The sequence below is a fragment of the Alligator mississippiensis genome, chromosome 2 (assembly GCF_030867095.1).
Source record: "Alligator mississippiensis isolate rAllMis1 chromosome 2, rAllMis1, whole genome shotgun sequence".
Classification (NCBI taxonomy): Eukaryota; Metazoa; Chordata; order Crocodylia; family Alligatoridae; genus Alligator; species Alligator mississippiensis.
Window position 1 is genome coordinate 142,236,793 of NC_081825.1, and position 20,187 is coordinate 142,256,979.

General features: G+C 41.9%; 1 protein-coding gene across 1 annotated transcript in view; it reads right to left on the bottom strand.

Moving 5' to 3' along the window:
* The window catches only part of CCNI (cyclin I), a 57,095-nt gene that overhangs the window by 14,065 nt on the left and 22,843 nt on the right, over nt 1-20,187 (bottom strand). The window contains exon 2 of the mRNA XM_006272213.4: nt 12,284-12,440. Coding sequence (XP_006272275.1) covers nt 12,284-12,397 — 114 coding nt within the window. The 5' untranslated portion in view covers nt 12,398-12,440. The remainder of the gene's footprint in view (nt 1-12,283; nt 12,441-20,187) is intronic.

The following is a 20,187-nucleotide window of genomic DNA, read 5'->3' on the forward strand; positions in this document are numbered from 1 at the left end:
AAGCACAACTAAGCACTTGCACAAACAACAGCCAATGCTGCACTGAATTGTTGGAGGCTGTTTTGCTTTTCAGCAGAAAAAGGAACAAAAAAGGGGAAAAAAAAGCACACAAATACATTTTTTAAACCAAACAAATACCCACCACCGAAACAATAACTTAAGTTGTCTCTTTATTATAAGCACTTTATCAGAACAGGAATATCAGCCTACTAAGCTCCCAATGCACCAGACCAGTAAAGCTGATATACTGGTATAGTAAAACTCGTTACATCTCTGGCTGACAAAACATCCCAAAGGGATATGAATCTATAGCACAGTGTTTATTATACACACATCTCTTCTCCTTCTAGAAGTTAGAAAGTTCATTTGAGAGAAAGCAAAGCATGAGATAGATCAGCCTAATAGAGCACTTTTTACTCTGAAGTCTAGCCTGCACCATTTTTGTAGCAACTTAATTTTTTTTAAAAGGGGTGTGAATTTAATGCATGGGTCTACTCGCTTTAGGGTTGCAGCTGTACACAGTATAAGCCTGCCTTGTATCATCAGCAACATAATGACTCACAACCATAATAGTCACCTTTTTACTAGTATAACTCCATCCACCATGCACACACTTAACTATGCCAGTTATAATTAAAGCATTACAAAGACTGTGTTGGAGAGTAGACCAACTAACTCCCTGGATAATTCCCCACACATACTGGGAAGAAAGATAGAGAGAGCTCAGCTAACCTTCCCAGCAAAGCAGCTAGCAGGGTCATCATGCAACAAACAGTCCCTCAGAGCCAGAACCCCGCCTGAGACTTTCCCACTCGGGTAGGTGTAGCATAAACCATTTATTTTTCAGCCTGCATGAGTTTTTCCTAAGGATGCTTGACAATGCTGTGGATGAACTCTGCATTTTAGATGTGTGGTTTTGAAAGCACAGCCGGTTAAATCAGTTACTGGTGCTAAGAGACAGTTCCTAGGTTTAATGAACGTTTCAGAAGGAGTGAAAGAAAGGAGGATGAGATTAAAGTGCTGGACTGGAAATCTGGAACTATGGGTTTCATATCAAAGCTTTCCGAGATGTCACTTAGCAATCAGCACCTCACTAGAGTTAAATCAGCATGGATACACTGCCATGTAAACTCAGCTATACTGCTCCCAGCTCTAGAGCTATCATGGAAATATACCCTTATACACCTACTTACCTTTATGCATGTGCTCAGGCCCATTGAAATTACATTAACATTAAGCAAGAAGCAAGGATTCCTTTGGGTGATATATTTTATTAGATCAACTAAATGGCTCAGATAGAGTTAGACAAGCTTTTGAGTGCAAGACATTCTTCTGTTGAAAGCTTGGCTAACTATCCCAACTGTGTAGCTGATCCAAAAACAAGGCATCACCCCCTAAAATCCTTGCTTCTCACATAATTCATGGACCAACATAGCTACAACACTTTAACACTACCATTAACATTAAGCACATATGTAAGTGCTAAATATTTCCTTTCTATTTAGCTCCCCATGATCACACACAAGACTTACATACAAGTCAAACTTTGCATTTAGCCTCAAAGGACTACTCATGGTGCCTACATCTAGGCACACTTTGCAAAAAGTGGGGTGTTTAATTTACAATATACCTAATCTCTGCCAGAAATGGGGCCCTGATCACAGCTGAAACATCTGCATGCCTCTATAATAAGAATAAATACCCACCACCACATATTTTCAAGTGGATCTGTCATATTGGAAAGGATAGTATGTCATTAATTCCATAAAATAATAATCATTTTAAAAGTGCTTGACCTCAAGTTAGTCTGTTATTAGAAATACCTCGCTGAGGAAATGCTAGTTGTCATGAATGCTTGAATGTTATGCACACACAATGAAGTCCACTGTGATCCAAAACAAGAGGTTTATTAAATAACATATTTTCTCACATTCAACATGCCCCAGAATATAATGCCTTGTTTTTGAAAGACAAAATTAAGAAAAAAGCTTTTCCAGTGTTATGACTACAAAGAGCAGGGGCAAAGCCTAATCTTTAGCTGATTCACCCTTCCTTTCCTGTTCAATTAAAGCTGAAATCCTAGCTGCTGCTAAAGATTGATGTCCATGGGTGGACCTATGATTTTGAAAAAGAACTAGGAAAGTCTCCAAGGCTGTGAAATGGGAGGAGAGAGACCAGAAACAGCTGGCAAACAGCAAAAAGTGCCCTAAGGAAGATTAGCTAAACTTCAAGACCATTAAGAAGCAGGGTGAGTTATTAACACCTGTGGAGTGAAGATCAGTAAGTCAATTGACTCCCTCACCTGCCTGCATAGTAACACTACAGTTGCTATACTGTAGAGCAAGAATCAAAGCAAGATGATTCTCCACAGGATAGAAAAATCAGCTCCCTCCCCCCCATTAATACAAACACAATTTTGGGGAGCTGATGGGGGGGGCTGTTATGTGAGAATATACGGTGACTCTAATAAAATAAGGTAGGACTCTGGCTGTAGGGAATGTAGCATATAGAAAAAATATGCAGGGAGTTAAGTGGGGAAAACAGTATGTTACACCCTGGGTATGGTTATAAGGAACCTACATCACATTAAAAAAATGTGACAGCAGAGAAAACAGATACTAAAGATATTATAAACTCAGCCTCTGACTAACACCAGCCAAAAGGCAAAAGCCAATAATGCCTAAAACAATGAGCTCTGATGTCCCTTTATCCAGAGCCATTTATTTTTTCATTACAAGGCAAAAAGGAAACATAACTTCAACTGGTTTGAACAATATTGTTGATTTAAACAGTTACAAAGAGGCTAAAGAGATTAGTGTGAAAAAGCAGTATTTGGGCAAATCCAGAGCTCATGTCTGAACGTAAAACCCCTACAAGCTCTTTCAGACAAAACAAATATGTTCTAAAAACCAACTTATGACCCCAAATCACTGGCTGAATATTAACCCATACCACTCAGCAAGCATTTTTTGTGAGGCCAATGGGAAAGATTCAAGTCCTTTACAGACAAAGATGGAAGACAGTAGTTTTGTTTCTCTTCATATAGTGTCTCCTCTTATTACCTAGGTCTGCTCTGCAAAGTCAAAGGAAAGGTGCTTCTTGCACCTAAGTGCTGGTAGAGAAAGGAGGACAGCTGGTCAGCAGTGACTTGGAAGGCAGCCTTTTCCTTGTTGCTCTGTGCTCACTTTTGCCACCATCCTTTTGCTACTAGGCAGGGACTCAACCAGCCCCTCTCCTTCTCCAGCAGTAGGCTTAGTCCGCTGTTCCAGAGCCCTCACACCTGGTAGCTCTGTGAGATCTCCTCTGACTTAACTCTGAAACCAGGTCCATATCAGGGAAGGAGGAGGAAGAATCTGTATCCCTAGGATGGGATTCTCTCTCTCAGCCACTCATGTGAGTAAAGGCTTGTTCATCCTAATCTCTATCCCCAGTCCTCATCCTTTTTCAATCAAAAATTTAAAGGCAACTAGCAAAGGAAAGTCTGCACTTTTGTTTCCCGTAGGGCTTGCACAGAAGTATTGAAATGGTTTGAAATTCTTATTACATTCCCAGTGACTTTTTTTTTTTTAAAACATTTGTGAAAAAAAATATCAGATCATGTCTCTTGCTTTGCCTTGTAAGCTACGGATGCTTGGGGTAGGACATCAGTGGTAGTAAGAACTAAACCTGAGCAAGCGAAGGGGATAGGATATTTAGTCGAATTTCTTAAGCCTGATAGCAAAAAAACGATTATCAATTCAAATATGTGGCTAAACAGTTGGAAGGAAAGATCTCCTTGTTAAGGGTTCAACATACCCAACCCATTAACTAAGAACAGAAAAAACACCAATCCAGTGCTCCACTAAAAAAAAAATGGAGACAGGATTCAGCATTTCTGAAGGAAATTCAGAGTTTCTAACAGAAAGGGAAATTATTGTTTAAAAACAGCCAATTTCAGATTTCTTCAGTAGCAGCTTGAAAAAGATGACTCAATTTCACAGGACTTGGGAAACATTCAATTGCCAGCTCTGCCACAAGATTTCCTGTGACCACTGGCAAGTGACTTAAGCCTTTCAAGGCCTTAATACACCATCTATAAAAAACGTCTAACAGCACGGCTCTCTCCCACTGGGATGCTGTAAAGATAAAGGCACCAAGGTGTGCAGGTGTAATAGAAAGGAATTTCTGTAAGTGACAAAAAGAAAGGAACAAAAGAGTTGACCTAATTCTCTTCCCCATGGTAAATGACCTTTAATAAAATATGTGACCTAACATTTGAATGTAGGAGTAAATAAAATAAATATAAACCCATAAATGCAGTGGAGAGCAGCATAACACTGCATCACTGATAATCCTGTCCCTTACACGCAAATCTGGCATTTAATCCACATGAAATCCAGTGACTGAAAAACAGGGAGTATCTAGGCAATATGTTCAAAAAAAGAAAAAAAAAAACAACCATGAACTCTTCTATGAAGAAGCAGTTGCTAGGAGAAAAAAAAATATTTCTAGACATCCACAAAATGGATATTGCTTAAAATATAAAATCCAGCTGCATGAGAGCTGTGTGTGCGGGGAGAGAAAAAGCGATGCTTAGAGTCTTTTCCGCAGTAGCAACCAATACAAAAACTTCTAATTTAGTCTTTAATTGCAATTGCAGAAGCCCTGGGAAAAGCTTCCTAGCCCTGAAAGAGCAAGTGGGTAAGCCTCTTCCTACCAGGCACAGCAAATACACCACTAAGGATTTTCTCAGAGAAAGCTGGGCAGGGTACTCCTACACCTTGGCAGAGTGACAAGTGAAATAGCCATGTCTGTAGTACATGTGAGAAGTATTGCATAAAACCCCACCAATGCAGCAAGGAAAGAGAAGCTATACTACAGAACCAGCAGCTGGGCCATCCTTCCTTGATCCACGAACTTAAATTAAAAGAAAAACCAAAATGCTGGGGTGGCTGAATATTTAAAAAGTCCCTTCCAACTGCAAAAGAAAAGCCCCTTCTAGCTTTGAAGCTGCTCGCCTGCAAATGATTTCTCATGATGCTTACCTGTCACGCAAGTCAGCGGCTGTTTGCTGGCTGATGCACATCATTCGCTAGCAACGCTTGCTCCCAGCCTGGGAAAGCGCGACACAAATGCTGTGGCTTTAATCAGCCCCCACACAACAGAAAACCAAGCTGAGCATCACAATTACCAGCTTTGCTTTAATTTTCAATGCAGCAGTGGTAAACCGAAGCAGAGCTCCTGTAGTTTGCTGCCAGGCAGCACCCATCAAAGTCTTCACCGTAAAGAGACAATTAGATTGGTCCTGTGATTTTTCCAAGGGATTTTTTTTTTTTTTTTTTTTATATAAAAAAGAGGCTAATGGCCAAATCTTCAGCTGGCATGAAGAACCAGCCCTTGCTGAGGATCAGAGAAAATACACAGGACAAAATCAGCAGCTGTTGGGGATGTGTCAGGTTCCCCAAGTGACAGCCATACTCACCCTTTGGCTCCTGCTGGCTGCCTCCAGTCCCCATCTCCTGGATCCCCCTAAAGTATTTCTCTGCAAAAAAAGTCCATTGCTCACTAGTGTCTAAGCCCAGGACTAGATATAGGGAGTCCCCACATCCAGCTACAGCTACTCTCCCTGACATGGCACAGCACCAGCTTGGGCAGCTCAATGTGGAGAGTGTGGCTGCACATTCACAGCTCAGCTCAGCAAGGGACCGGCACTTTGGCTCCAAAGCAGAGAAGCACACAAGCCTGTGCTGAGCTTTAGTCAGCCAGTGGTGCCACTGACTTCAGGCTTTTGATTAGATCCACTGAAGTTAAGCAAAGGCTTAATTAAGTCCTTTGTTGCATCTGAGCCAAAAGGTTCCAACTCTTGCAGGGTCAGGGGTGGTGACCCAGCTCCATTCCTAAGTGCTCTACTGGACCCGGGCCCAGGAAGGATTGGCCCAGGGGGCAGCCCAGCAGGCCCTCCAGCAGAAAGCCAAAAGGCAGCTGCATGAAATCCTGAAACCTCAGAACATGCTACATGGAAAACATCTCGAGTATTAAGGGCAAAAGCATTTCTCACAGGGACTTGCTGGCAATGGATAGATGTGGTTGAAGTATCTGGACACCATTTCTCTGAAACAGCTGTCAGGGCCTTGACAAGCTGCTCAAAGCAGAGAAGTACAGTAAACAACACAGCTAAGCATTTAGAGTCATCTATTCTGTCACAACCAAATTAAGTAGTGCCCATGTCACAAACAAGTAAAACCATTCAAAACAGTTTTTTTCTACACTAGGTTAACTAAGGGTTAACAATAATGATAGTAACCGCTTTTTTGCTGCGCATGTCAAAAAGAAATTTATAACTGCGACACTAACAGAGATAAAACTTAGCCTTCTGTGCTATACATAAATCATTATAACTGGTCAGAGAAAACAGGGAGTAACCCTGTGAGATAATACCCTAGTGAAGACCACTAGGTAATTGGCAATTCTAATTAAATTTATGACGTGGCGAAAAGCAATTGGCTATTACACAAATAAAACCCGTCTTCACTTCCGTGAAGAACGGGAGACCTCCGCACACACACCTGAAAAAACCTCTGAACGTATGCGTGAGAATAACTGACAAATTGATCACTTGTCAGTCTCCCCCGTCTCGAACTTATCAGACGTAAATCAACGACCTGCCAGCCCGATTTTTTCTCCGTTTATCTGCCCGACCAAAACACTCTTATGCAGACCGACCTATGACCTACGAACCTTAAGCTATAACTAACCAAATATCTCTGACCTCCACTATTCACCACCTTGATGGCGTGAATAAATAATCTTGCTTTACAACCGATAAGCGTCCGCCTAATTAATTCCACTCCAAGCGTCACAAATACCCGCCTGATGGCCTTCTAAGGCCCCGGACCCTTATCTGCCCGGGTGAGAGTCAGGGAGAGCTGCTGGCCGGCTGCCCTGGGTCCCGACATATTCATAAAGGATGCAGACAGAAGTGCTGCTCCCAGCTGTAACACAACAATTTCTGCAAAAGGGGGTTCTGAGAATCAAGGTTACCCCGAACCAAACAAGTTCACTGTCGGTTCCAGGGGGAAGGGGAATTTAACTGCCCAGGTCCCCATAGCAGTGGCCACAGCTCTCTGCCAATGCTTGCTGTTTTCAGAATGGGAGTGGGGAAAGGCAGCAGATAGAGCTCATTCTTGCGGCTCCCCAGCTGGTGCTGAAGGGTGGAGTGGGTGAACTGGAGCCCTCCCACCTCAGGGTGGGGCTCCAGTACACTCAACCCCACCATCCAGGGGGCTGAAAAACCCCCAGACTGAACTCCCTCCCCTCCCTTTCCAACAACAGCAGGAGCTGGGAAGCCACAACTTAAAAAAGATGCTACAATTTGAAACATCTTTATCTGATACCTCAATGCAATGAGGGGCTGATATTCATCCGACCAGCCATTTTTTCAGCTGTCTGCAACCATGCACTAGTGTTTGGTCACAGCTATAGACTGCTTTCTGGGGCCAGATCAGGCAAAAATTGTCACTTCTGTCTGCACCTTACTGCCTGTACTTGGAACCAGCCATGCTAACATGCAAGGCGGTGCCCTGTCTACTTCTGCCAGTATGAAGACTGACGTTGCTGTGTCAAATCCTTATCTCATCTCTCTTTCTAACCTGCTTACTCCAGATAGGCACCTCTACACACTGGGCACAAAGCAAGAGGCTATTACGCTGCTTCTGCTCCTGTAAGTTAGTGCTGCACCTCTAATAATGGATGCCAAGGAGCCAATGGTAAGCATCCTTAAAGGAATAAGGGGCAGGACAGTGGAGCTTGACCATGTTGGTCCCTTCTGACCATGAAATCTGGAGTCAGCTCCAAGATCAAAGTAGCTGCTTGTTTTTTGTTTTGTTTTTCCCCTCATTCTGAGGGGAGATGCCATTCTGGAGTCTTGTTTTCCAGAGGTCAGGGAGAAATTAGTGTGAATTGATCTGCTGTGCAAGTATAAAAAGCAGGAATCTTCCTGGGATTTCAGAGCTGAATATATTATTAGCTGAATAGAACAGCACAAGTGAAGATAGAAAGGTCACTCAGTACCATCTGCCCTCACAGACTACTGGTATACCCCACAGGACTTTTTACTGCAACTTCTTGTCTAACTCCTTGTAGATGCTTATTTTCCAGATGGGCCTGCCTTTCAACAGCATCAAAGAGCTAGAGGTTCTCGTGACAGATTTAAGACATGAGAAATTGAAACTAATACAACTGCAGAATGCAGATGGACTCAAGGGGATGGCTTGACTCCATTGTACAATGAACAAGCAACAGCAGAGGTCAGTAAGCGCACACAGGAGAGGTGACTGCAGTACTAATCACAGGCAGGTGATTCTCAGACGTTCCCAGGGGTTAATGTGCATTAAAGCGATTCTGCTTTTCAGTTCCCCCAAGCAGCCAGTTGTCTGAAGCTTTGTAGAAAAAATTGCAGGTCCAATCGTGGAAATGGCCAAAGAGCTTTTCTCTGCTGATGGCTGAATGAACTTACCTCTGCCTCTGACTGCTTATCAGGGCTGGCAAGCCAGATATTGTGATCTCCTACATACAATTTTTAAGGCTCTTTGGTGATAATTATGATGCTGATATAAATGTTATTTAATTGCTAGAATGCCAAGGAAATTATTTTTTATAGAGCTGGATTATGTTTTTAGCACTGTTTAAATAAATACAACTAATGATCAAGCCTCTCCCCCCTCAATGTTCCTTAATCCTAGACAAGGCCAGCAGCAGCCTGCTCTCCTATCTGCCCTCAAGCCTAGCTTCTGCAGCTGAAATATGGTATTGCCAAAGTAGCAGGCCAGATAAATGCACCATTTCAGTTTAGCCTCTTGCCTTTCTCTCATCATTGCAACCTCATAAATGTAAGCATTGTAGCTGGGATTTTTCCAGGGGCCAGAGCGAATCAGGATCCCAAATCCTTTGACCAACAGGAAAAGCCCTCAATTCCAGGTAGACCGCTGGACCATTACTAGCTAGCACAGTAGGCACTGCCTCATTGCCTCCTTTCAGTCTGTCTCCAGTTGCTGCTGCCTCTTCCTTTAGGTTGCAAGCTCGTAGGGCAGAAACCATCTCTCTGATGTAGTGTTAGGTGCTGTAAAACAATGGATTCCAAGGTTCTACTGCAATATAAGTAATAAAATCCTGCTGAAAATCCCCTTAGGATCTTTTGACAACTCCAGGCTATCATCTTACTGGCAAACACAATGTTGTGAGGTTTTAATGCCTCAAAATTCAGACAAACGATTTCACCTGGTGAATGAAAACTGTTACTGAAGTCTTGGGTTTTGCTCTTCCCCCAATTGATTTTCCTTCTTTCTTCTTCTTGGCTTCTTCTGTGAGCTGGGTCAGGGGTGTTGGTTATAATTATGTAGGTCTAAGGACATTGACAAGTTCTTTGGGTAAATGTGATATATTTTATTATATCAACTAAATAGTTGGAAAAAAAAATGGTTCTTTGCAAGCTTTCAGGCAGAACCACCCTTCTTCAGGCATAGGGAGAGTGTGCTGGTGTTTTGTGTGCTCTTCTGTTCCACCCAGGAGAGTACACAAACACCAGCAGACTCCCTATGCCTGAAGGGTGGTTGTGCCTGAAAGCTTGCAAAGAACACTTTCCCCAGCTATTTAATTGATCTAATAAAAGATATCACATTTACCCAAAGAACTTGTTGCACTTCTTGTTTGTGAGCTGGTGACCTTTGATACTGCTAGAGGCCTCTTACAAAGGGGTAACCATGCCACCAGGGATATGGGTCCTAAGTGTCATCTTGGCTAGTTATTTGACTCAAGTGTAACTCCACTGACTTTAGTTGGGATGTTTGTGGCTTGTACCAGCATGAAACCACTTCTCTTTGAAGTCTCCAACAGTGCTGGCATGTAGCATTTGGTTCTGGTCTAGTGGAGATAATGCTGCATGTAAATTTTTGCACTATCTCCTTCATTTGCCTGGTGACATCAGGAAAACCAACAATGCTACTTTGTATTTGAGACATTTCCACCCATTAGTCACTTCACAAAGCTGGAGAAGTAACAATCTGAACTTTAGAGATGGGGTACCCAAGGACACAGAAGTTAACTGTCTGGCCCAACATCACACAGTACGAGTTATTTAAAAAGGCAGGGGGGGGAGGAAGTGGGGGGAGGCGTGAAATGGCATCTCCCGATTCTTCTCATCTTATAGAAGAGATAAAGAAAAGACAGCATAAGGAGGGGATAAAAAGGAAGAAAAACAAGAAAGAAGTACAACAAGCAGGAAGAGGGAAACGAAAGGAAAAGTGGCATTTTTTTTTTTTTTAAAGCACTGCTGGTTCATAAACTGACTGTTACAGAGTTACTCATTAACATGAAAACTGCCCTTCAACCAGACTTTACAACTTGCTACTGCAGATCATAACCATGGGTGCTCCCACCCCTCTCTCTTGAATAACAAAGCCCTAAAGCAAGAAAAATAGAAATATGAACACACATCTTAATGGTGTTAGCAAAATGGAAGGTCGCTCTGGGTAAGCAAACTTTTCCTTTTCCAAGACTGAACAGCCCTCAGGACGTGCTGAAACAGTGTAGCACATGTCCAAGGAAGAAGAAAGTCAGAAGCATGCATTATTATCAGAGAACAAGGCTTTTCAAAAATTACCCAGGATGTTAGGTAGGAAAGGGTTTAGTGGGATTTTCTCAATCCCATCTCAAATATAGTTAGAGAGACACTACACTGTATACAATTTTTATTCTACTTCCAGAGACCTAAATTCTAGCACAAAGATCTCCAGGATGGGAGGAGGGGAATTAGCATCAGTATACAAAATGCCACCTGGAGATCCAAACCAGATCCTCACTCCCAAAGGGGAAATGACAGGATGCTTTCAGTTCCTGTATGCTCCTGTATTAATTAGATCCTGTACACTCACACGCCTGATCTCATTTGGAAGCCAAATCATCCTATCAAGACAGTTTGTTCGTTCTTCGTCCACATCTGTAAAAAGGGAATGGAAAATTTCACTTCTGAGTTCCAGAATTTGATAGGCAATGCAGATTTTTCCAAATGTCCTGGGAGACAAACAATTATTTTCCATAACTGCAGTTTGAGGATGTGGAGACCATTTTCAAGGACGTGAATAGATGCTGGGGAATATGACCATGTTTCAGATAACAGCATGTGTAGGATAATTCAGAGCAAAGTTTGACTGAAAGACTGCCAAAATGAACATGGCTAAATTGAAATGATTAGTGTCTCATGAACTACCAGGGATAGGAAGAAAATATTTTATGCCACCAGCATTTTCAGATACCTAGTGGCTATACAAGTAATTTTATTCTCTTGTGGCAGACTGATACATATGATCCCTTGTTCTTATGATTTCAATATGTATGTTTACATACATATGCAAACACACAAACTTTAACTTGATTTAATGACTGTTTTCAGCATATGAGATCCAGAAAGGTGTAATCTCACGTTACAACATTTTGTTTTAAACCAAACTGGACAGCTCACAAGTTGTCCATCAATAAATACATAAGCTAGACCAATGTTTCCCATGGGTAGGATAACTGGAAACATCCTTTATCAATGCAAACTATGGGTCCAATTCTGACACCCTTCCTGACACGAGTAGCACCCACTACAACTAGTCCCACCAATTTCAGTGGGGTTAATCATCGACTAGATTATGATTTACCAGACCAAATCCTCAGCTAGAGCAAGCTGGTACAGCTCCCCTGAAGTCTATGGGCTACACAAGCTGTTCACTGGCTGAGTTGTGGCTCAGCATAAGCAAAGATGGTCAAATAAGACCCCATCTTTGAATATGAAACCTCCAGAAAGAATCTGTATGACAAGTTAACAGCAGCAACAATACAAATTGTTGGAAAGACAAATTGTGTGGAAAGTCACAAGGGCATCAACCACCTTAGTATAAGCAGAGCTTAACCTACCAACGTTAAGTTTCTTTTCAAAATTATTGTGTCAGCTGCCCATTGCAACTGCCTCTTAATTATTTATGCAATTCATAGTCAGTTTAATTAAGCTAATGTATGCAATGCCTTCTAGAAGAACCAGCAGTGGTTTAACATTGTATCCTGTACAGTATGTTCTGTACCTTAGACTCCTGATATTTTCCTGAAACAAGGCATTAGTCTCTACACTGAATTAAAGGTTAACCTCCCCCAAACAGCAGCATAATTTATCACGTAACAGGTTCAGTTGTTCACTGAAAAATATGCCAGAAAATATCCCCCATGCTTGACTGAGCCTTTTATTGTAACGAATGAGGTGAGATGTTACCTGATTAGGCTGAATTTTGGGCACACGTGCTTTCCACATCTGGGCTTCCCTAGAGATTGCCATCTCCAAAAGGAGAGACAATCTCTGGCTCTCCAGGGGTCCTGAAAACTTCATGGTAACCCTTGGATCTGCCAGCCACCCAACTGGATACAGCTACCTGTGGAAGCAAACACAAACCACTGATGAACTATACCAGGACAACGCATTTGAAACAAGTGTAAAGACTGCTACAGAGAGAGCTGCAAAAATTTGAACAATACAAACAGCTGATAAAGAAAGCACTTTACCAATCAGCTTCTGATAAATATTTCAACTGAATGCTATAAACAAAAAATTTGACACGAGTCAAAAATAAAGGACTCCCTCATCATTAATCAATCTTTCATGATGTGGCCCTTATAGAAAATTGAACAGTGCAAAGGAAGGACAAAAATTAATAGCAGCAAGTACTACATGTAATTTAGTCTATCAACATGTGGGAAGATATCAAAAAACCATCTCTGAAAGTGCATTCAAATTTGGAACATGGCACTGACAGGGCATCTGAGCCAGACAGGATGGCTCCTCAGAAGCAATTATAGTTGCTTGGTGACCAACCTACTTTATGTTACTGGTATTCCCATTGAGAATGTGTTGTTTAGAATGAAAAAAACCCAGAGTCCTGCCTCCTAATTGACTGCCATTGAGATTTTCTGCTGCCTACATGCTGCTCATATATACTTCAAGTCCATTTCCCACATGATGGGCCAGAAGAATTAGGCCTGGACCATAAAAACCAATTTGTTCCATGTACACCCGTGACAGAACCTGATATCATCTGGGCTTCCATGCAAAACTAAGGGCTGGTCTACATAAGCAATCTGCAGGACTGGGACCAAGACTGGAAAAATGTCTCTATTAAAACCCTATTGGGACATCTCCCCCTATATTCCCCTCTACTCTCCTGCAAGGAAAGCCCAGACAAGAAAAAGTTCCTATCATGCTCTGGAGGTCAACAAATGGAGGCTGAATCACATTCAAACAGGGCGGATAGAGGACCTCAAGAGGTCATCTAGTCCAACCCCTGACCATGCTTGTCCCCATGCTGGCCCAAAGTGGGGAAAAGATTTCAGGCTCCTACACTCCTTTCCTCCTCCAAGGTGGAGGGCGGCTAGTTTAAGCACTCCCATTTCTGTGCTCTCTGTAAATATAGTCTTTAACATGCACACACCATAAACCAGTAAGGGTTGAAAACAGACATGGGGAGGGAGTGAATTTACAGTGGATTTTCAAAAGCAGATCGCAATGGCCCAACTTTCACTGTAGTCAGACAGATTTTCCAGTGAATTCAGGGGAGAAGTCAGGCTAACACCTTAGAAATCCCAGCCTGAATGTTTTTCTCCACATCAACCTTTACCTCACATACTGCTGCTGGTTCACATCATTTCCAAAGAGCACAAATTCACAAGAGTACCCAAGACTGAGGAGTTCAAGTCCAATCAAAAGTCAAGACAACTTCAGCACCATGTTTCACCCCAGGGGATGGTTTATAACAGCTAATGCTAACCCTAATGCAGACAGGGTTTAAATGACTCACAATCTGGATTGTCAGAGGGGAGATTTTCCTTGAGTCTCTACCCCCCAAGTAACACATACCCCGCTACCTTGTCCAAGCTTTCCCCAAAGCAAGCAATCTAAAAAAAAACAAAGGGGAGTCCTCCATTCCTATTTTTAGTCTCATTCAGAAATGAACATAGTTATCTGACACAACTGTAAGGAGAAAAAAACCCAGCAAAACATAGAAACGTAAAGTTGCAAGGGACCTCCGGCAGTCATACAGTTCTACCCCTGCTTGAGGCAAGATCATCCCTATCCAAATCTTCCCATACAAATCCTTGTCTAACATATTGCTAGAACTATACAACCAACCCTGTTCCATAATTACAAGATTTAGCATCCTAATCTGATACAGGTACAACAGGGCAACAACAGTGGCCAATGTCCTGCTATTGCAAGGGTTGTTAAAATGCACTTAAGAAATCAAAGGAAGAGGGTCATACCCCCTGCTACAGAGGAAGGCAAAAACCATCTACAATCTACACCAATCTGACTATGGGGTAAAACTGCATCCTGACCCTAAGTGTGGCAATCAGACTGACCATGAGTGAAGGGGCAAGACCCCCTTAAATCAGGAACTTCCCAGTTTCAGTCCCAGCAGGAGCACTGGCATACCCCAGTCAAAATCCCCAATGCTTCTGCCAAAGGCAAAACCTCCCCCAAAACCAACCAACAAAACAAAAAACCCAAACCCTGATACCCATAACACCAGCAAAGGAAAACAAATCCTTACTGGTTCCCATATGATTTTTAAATCAACGTCACTTGTCTAATACATTTTAACTAGAGTAAAATATGTTTTGAGAGAAAAAGATTTAAGGCTGTTACTCAAGCTTATCTAATATTGCCTGCCACTTATGGTGACCAAAAACTTCTTGATTGTACTAAAGGCATTTGGGCAAAACAATTCAAGCTGTTAAGTCCCTGGGAAAGTACTCAAACTCTGAACTATGTGCACTCCTGTGATATCTGAAACAGGATATGGTGGCCATGAGCCAATTCTCAGCCAGGCTGTTTACAAAGCCTATAATTCTAATTCTGAAGTGTACTGATATAATATAGTTTATGCTTCTGTCATTTTACAGCAAATGAGATACCTGAAATTTATTTATTGATGTTAAACAAATCACAGAAGAATAAGTTAATTCAGATAACAAAAGACTCAAAGTAAAAAAGGCCAATTCTGTGTATTACCAGAAGCTGAAGGGAACTTGCAGAACCAACATTTTTTCTTATTTCTCCATTTTCAAGGTTCATGTAGTGATTCTTAATGGGCGAGTAACTTAGCATGCAACTAAATTATGATCCACACCCCCTTTCCACCAGTGAGCATGTCCCACGCAAGGTTCAAGCAGTGGACTCTGCCCTCTTGGATATCCACACCTGTCATGGCTACAGTTAGGGAGTATGCTGTAATTCAGGACACAGCCCAACCATAATTAAAAATTCAGTAGAAAATCTCTGAGAAAAAAAGAGGAGCTGGCCTGGACCCTTAGAAAAAAAACATCAGGTAAAACACATCATTGGTTTCCATAGCAGCCTTCTGCTTTTCCAAGACAAAACCATCTTTGAGGGCTTTTCCATAGACTCCGAAGTAGAGGCACTGGACATAATTTTCTTCCAAAATTTAATCAAGATTTGGATTATAGTTGCTATGTAACTGAGTAATGAAACATTCTTTATACAGGCAATCCTAGCTAGAGGGCATTCAGCAATATCTCAAATGGAGCCGGTCAGACCACACTGGAAGGCACATAATTGGAAAAGACTGCAACATAAAAGCTTATATGAACATTTAGTTTCCTACAAGATCACACACATGCAAAGAAAAAGAGAATAGGGAGAGGAGCCCCAGCCATGAATAAAGCTTGATGCATAGCTTGCTGAAGTCAACGAAGAGGCTCTAATTGACCTCCACAGTCCTTGGATCAGGCCCCTCAAGTATGTAGCCTACTTATGCATAGTTTAATCTCAGCACTGAAGACAAGGTTTGAGTCAAGAGCATGAAGCCATCAAGTTCTTTTCAACATGCCTTCCAAAATGCATTAGTGCCCTTTGATACAACAAGCACATCCCTGTTTTGGAAATAGCTTTGATTACCACATCTTGATTTCCTAGTAGAGAAGGACATGTAGCTACTAAAATTAAAAAATGAGCATCAAAACGCAAGGCATGTTAATAGTTCACATTTTGACATCCAAGGTTATTTTACTTAATATGCATGTTTCAGGCCATATCAATTCAGCTTCGATATCCTGGTGCTTCCCCATCAAAGTCAATGGCAAATATCTCTCATTGATGTTTACGACAGGAAGTATGGAGCACTTAGAAGTATTCTGTCCTTCAGAACTATAGAGAGGTGTATGCTTTGGCAAGTTTCTGCTAACTTTAAATGTAACCTATGTTGCTTTCTGCCCCGAGTTTTAGAAGTCTATACAAGCAATATTCGACTGGTTTTCTGGATCACAATGAATACCCAATCCAAACATTCACAAACACATTCACAAACACAGATTTAACAGCCCCCTAGTTTAGCCATTTCCTGCTGCCTACCTCTTCTTCCAAAAGGTTTTATTAGGAGGCTTGCTCCAAGCTCCTTAACAAAAAGGATCCCAGATTTGGTGTTGTCTCCTACCTAGTTACTGTTCCTCTACTCTTCCTCGTTGGCTTGAATTCAGCATGCTGCCCTGCAAGAGGGGCTGAACTACATGGCCATACAACACTACAAACAGGAAAACAGCTGATAAAGAGAAGGAAAAAAAGAGTTAGCTGACTCACAGGAAAGCATTCTCCCCCTTGTTTCACCACCCCCCACAACCCCTCACCATCCAGCAACAATGCTGTCACATGAATAGTGAAAGAAGGTCTAACTCCTGCAACAGCAGGAAGGACTCAGAAAGGAAGTAGCTATATGGGTGGTAGTAGTAGTAAGCAATCGAAGGGGTAGGCAGAAAAGAGCAGCCCAATGGGAGCCTTTCCCACAGCAGACATCAGCTGATGCAAAGGAAAAGTAAGACTACGAAAAAAATATTACTCACAGAGTTCACACCACCCAAAGGGAGAGGCTTCCTAGTCACTTCCTTACAGATAACAGGTGTCCTTAGCATTAGAGTACAAAAATGTGTCTCTGAAACTAGACTCCTAACAGCTTAGCAAACATACAGCACTGTGCGACTAGACTGTATCATACATGCTTTCCTTGCTTTTGGATTGCAACAGTCAATACCTAACTATATGTAGCCCAGGAAAACAATTCAGTGAAATATGTACAGGTATACAAGCAGCGTTATTATATAGCATTATGCACATGTTCAGTCAAGTGGAGTGACTTTTTTGTGCCAACATTTTCCATTCTGTTGTGCTGTCACCCTACAGGCTGTTTTCAACCATCTCAGCGCTAAGCTGCATGACAGTAGTATTTGGCTGATTTCTTCAAGGGTGACTATCTATTAAAACAATTAACATCCATGTTGCATCTGTGTGAAATGAACAAGCTACATACATGAATGAAGGGGACTGATTCATCAGTTCATAAACCCAGGGTTCTCAAACTGAATCATAGATCCAAACCAAAAGGGTTGTATACACTTCCCCCCTCCCCCAGTGTAGAAGAGGTACACCCTGCACCCCAACAACTAGAAAAAGGACATCTGCACTTGACTAAGAAGCAAGGTTTTTATACTGAGACAGCATCACCCTGTCCAAGTGAGAGAAGCAGCACAAGCCTCTCACAACAGCCAAGAGCCCCAGCCAAAAGCTATGGGGCACATTTGCAAGTGCCCTTAATTACCAAGCAAGCACAGGTGAAGAAGCTCCCTCAGTATTAATCAGGAACTATCACTTTGGGAGGGGAAGGAAAATACTGTTTGCCAAACAAAAAAGAAACTTTGATTTCCAAACCAAAGAAGTAAGTCAGCAGAGAGGAGGAGTGGTGGAAAAATCCCTGCAATAAAATCTGCAAGGAGAGGAGAGAAACCAAAACAAAATCCCTTAAACCCCTGAAAGTGTCCATTTAAGACACAGAGGTCCCACAGCCTTTGCTGCACTGAGAGTATCTAGGCAACTTACCAAGGAACCTGAGGGCTGAAATTAATTCTTCTCTAAACTTATGCAGAAATTAATCATATAAGTGTATACGGTTTTTGTTTGTTTGTTTTGGAGGGGGGGAAATGAATGATAATACTGCCGTGAGTGTACACAACAGTTTCCAAAGCACATGGCCCAAATGTACCTAAACAGCTGCACATGAAGGAATGCTAATGGAAAAACTGACATTGCTCCTATGAATCCGAGGTTTGTGGGAGTCATTAGAAGACAATTAGGTAATGTGCTTTTTTATCTGCTAAGATTTCTACTTGGAAAAACTCATTTTTTGTCACAAAAAAGTCCCACTGACAGTGAAGATGCTTGTAAAATATCAAAATAGACATGAAGGAGGATGGTGCCTTAGTGCTAGGCTGGCAATTTTCTTTTTTTTGTCTTTTTTAATGGCCTATGGTAGCCAAAAAGTTTAATCCAAAATCCTCCTCCTTCTGTAACTAGACATCTGTCACTGAGAACAACTATTACAGATACTTGACAAGCTTGGATCAGATCAGATTGGACCACTGTAAATCAATCAACTCTAGACAAAGTCTGGTTCTCAAGTTCTGATTAAAATAGGTTTCTGAAACACTTGAATAATTTTTGTCATTTTGGCAGTCTACGAGCTGCTGATCAAACAAAGCTTGATGTGTCTTAATCTATTCAGCATTGGGTCCACTGGTCACATTCACATTTCTTGTTGGCAAGCTGGAGAGGAGAAAGCTGGCCATGCAAAACCATCAGCTTTATTCTGAAAATTTCTGCAAGGAAGGTTATTGACAAGTTGATTCTTGCTGTAACGTCTCCATTTTCCCAGGTTTCCCCTGAGAAACATGCAATCACTTGCAATCCTCAAGATCATGACTTAACCATTACAATGCCTTGGTCTCTTAAAAATTGGAACCAGACATACAAAAGCTTCCCTCTGTAAGCACATATTACAATAGAATTTATGGGCATATAGGGCTCTGGTTTCCTCAAGGAAACCTTAACACAGGAAAAACTACATGCTGCAGAAAGCGCAGTGTCATAATTACATTATTTGTGTTTGGCAGCAGTCACCAGAGTGTAAAAAGTCCCTTTGTAGGCTTTTGTTTGTTTATGGTACAGTGTACTCAATTGCTTTTTTCGCAATTAACAAGATGGACAAAAGGAAGTGGCTTTTGCAAGCCAAGTCCCCCAAGCCAAGGATGCGTGTTTTTAAACATTAAACTTGCTGAAAACCTGCCAGCCCTTAAAAAGTCAAGCATGTGACAAGTTCTTACGGTCCAAGTCAATGAATTCAGACCAAGGAGCAGTCGGACGGTTTGTCTAGTCCCACTGTTCTTTTAAAGTCTTCCAGAGCCGTGGTGGTCGTTATAAGAGCTACATGGGGAACACAGGCTTTTTCAAAACCAAAGCAATTTTATTCCATTAAGTGTTATATCAGAGCTCAACAACTTTCTACTCAATTGCTGAATTCTGTAGCCAAATCACCAGTATGCATGTGATTAAAGACAGCTTTATATCTGAGGCCCTTATCAGGCAACTAGAACCATGCCAGTAGGCTCCAGCAGCAATGCACAGGCCTGCAGAAGTGAAGAAATCAGATGTGTCCACTCTAATAGATCCTGTTAACTGAAACAGAGCTTTTAAAAATGTTAACCACCCCATGAAATCTATCAAGCTTGTAAGCAATCCCAATAACTTTGTGAGCCATCTGAAAGCTCCTGCTTTGGTTTATATCTTATTCTTACTTCACAGATGCAGGAACAAATGTACTCCAGATTTAGAAATCAATCTTAGACATCAAAGGGTCAGAACTCAATACAATACAGATGACCTGCAAAGGGAATTTTTTTCTTTTTTCCCTGTGACCATTTATCAGTTTAATCATTCGCTTAGAATTGACACAATTAAAATTCAGTTTGCACTGGTAAAAGAAAGTAACTAAGGCTGAGAGGGGATCTGGTGACTGTCTACAAATTGACCAAGGGGGACCAGCAGGCAATGGGAGAGTCCCTGTTCCCCCGAACACTACCAAGAGTGACGAGGAATAACGGCCATACGTTGATGGAGAGTAGATTCAGGCTAGATATTAGGAGGCACTACTTCACAGTCAGGGCGGCTAGGATCTGGAACCAACTTCCAAGGGAAGTGGTGCTCGCTCCTATCCTGGGGGTCTTCAAAAGGAGGCTAGATAGACACCTAGCCGGGGTCGCTTGACCCCAGCATCCTTTCCTGCC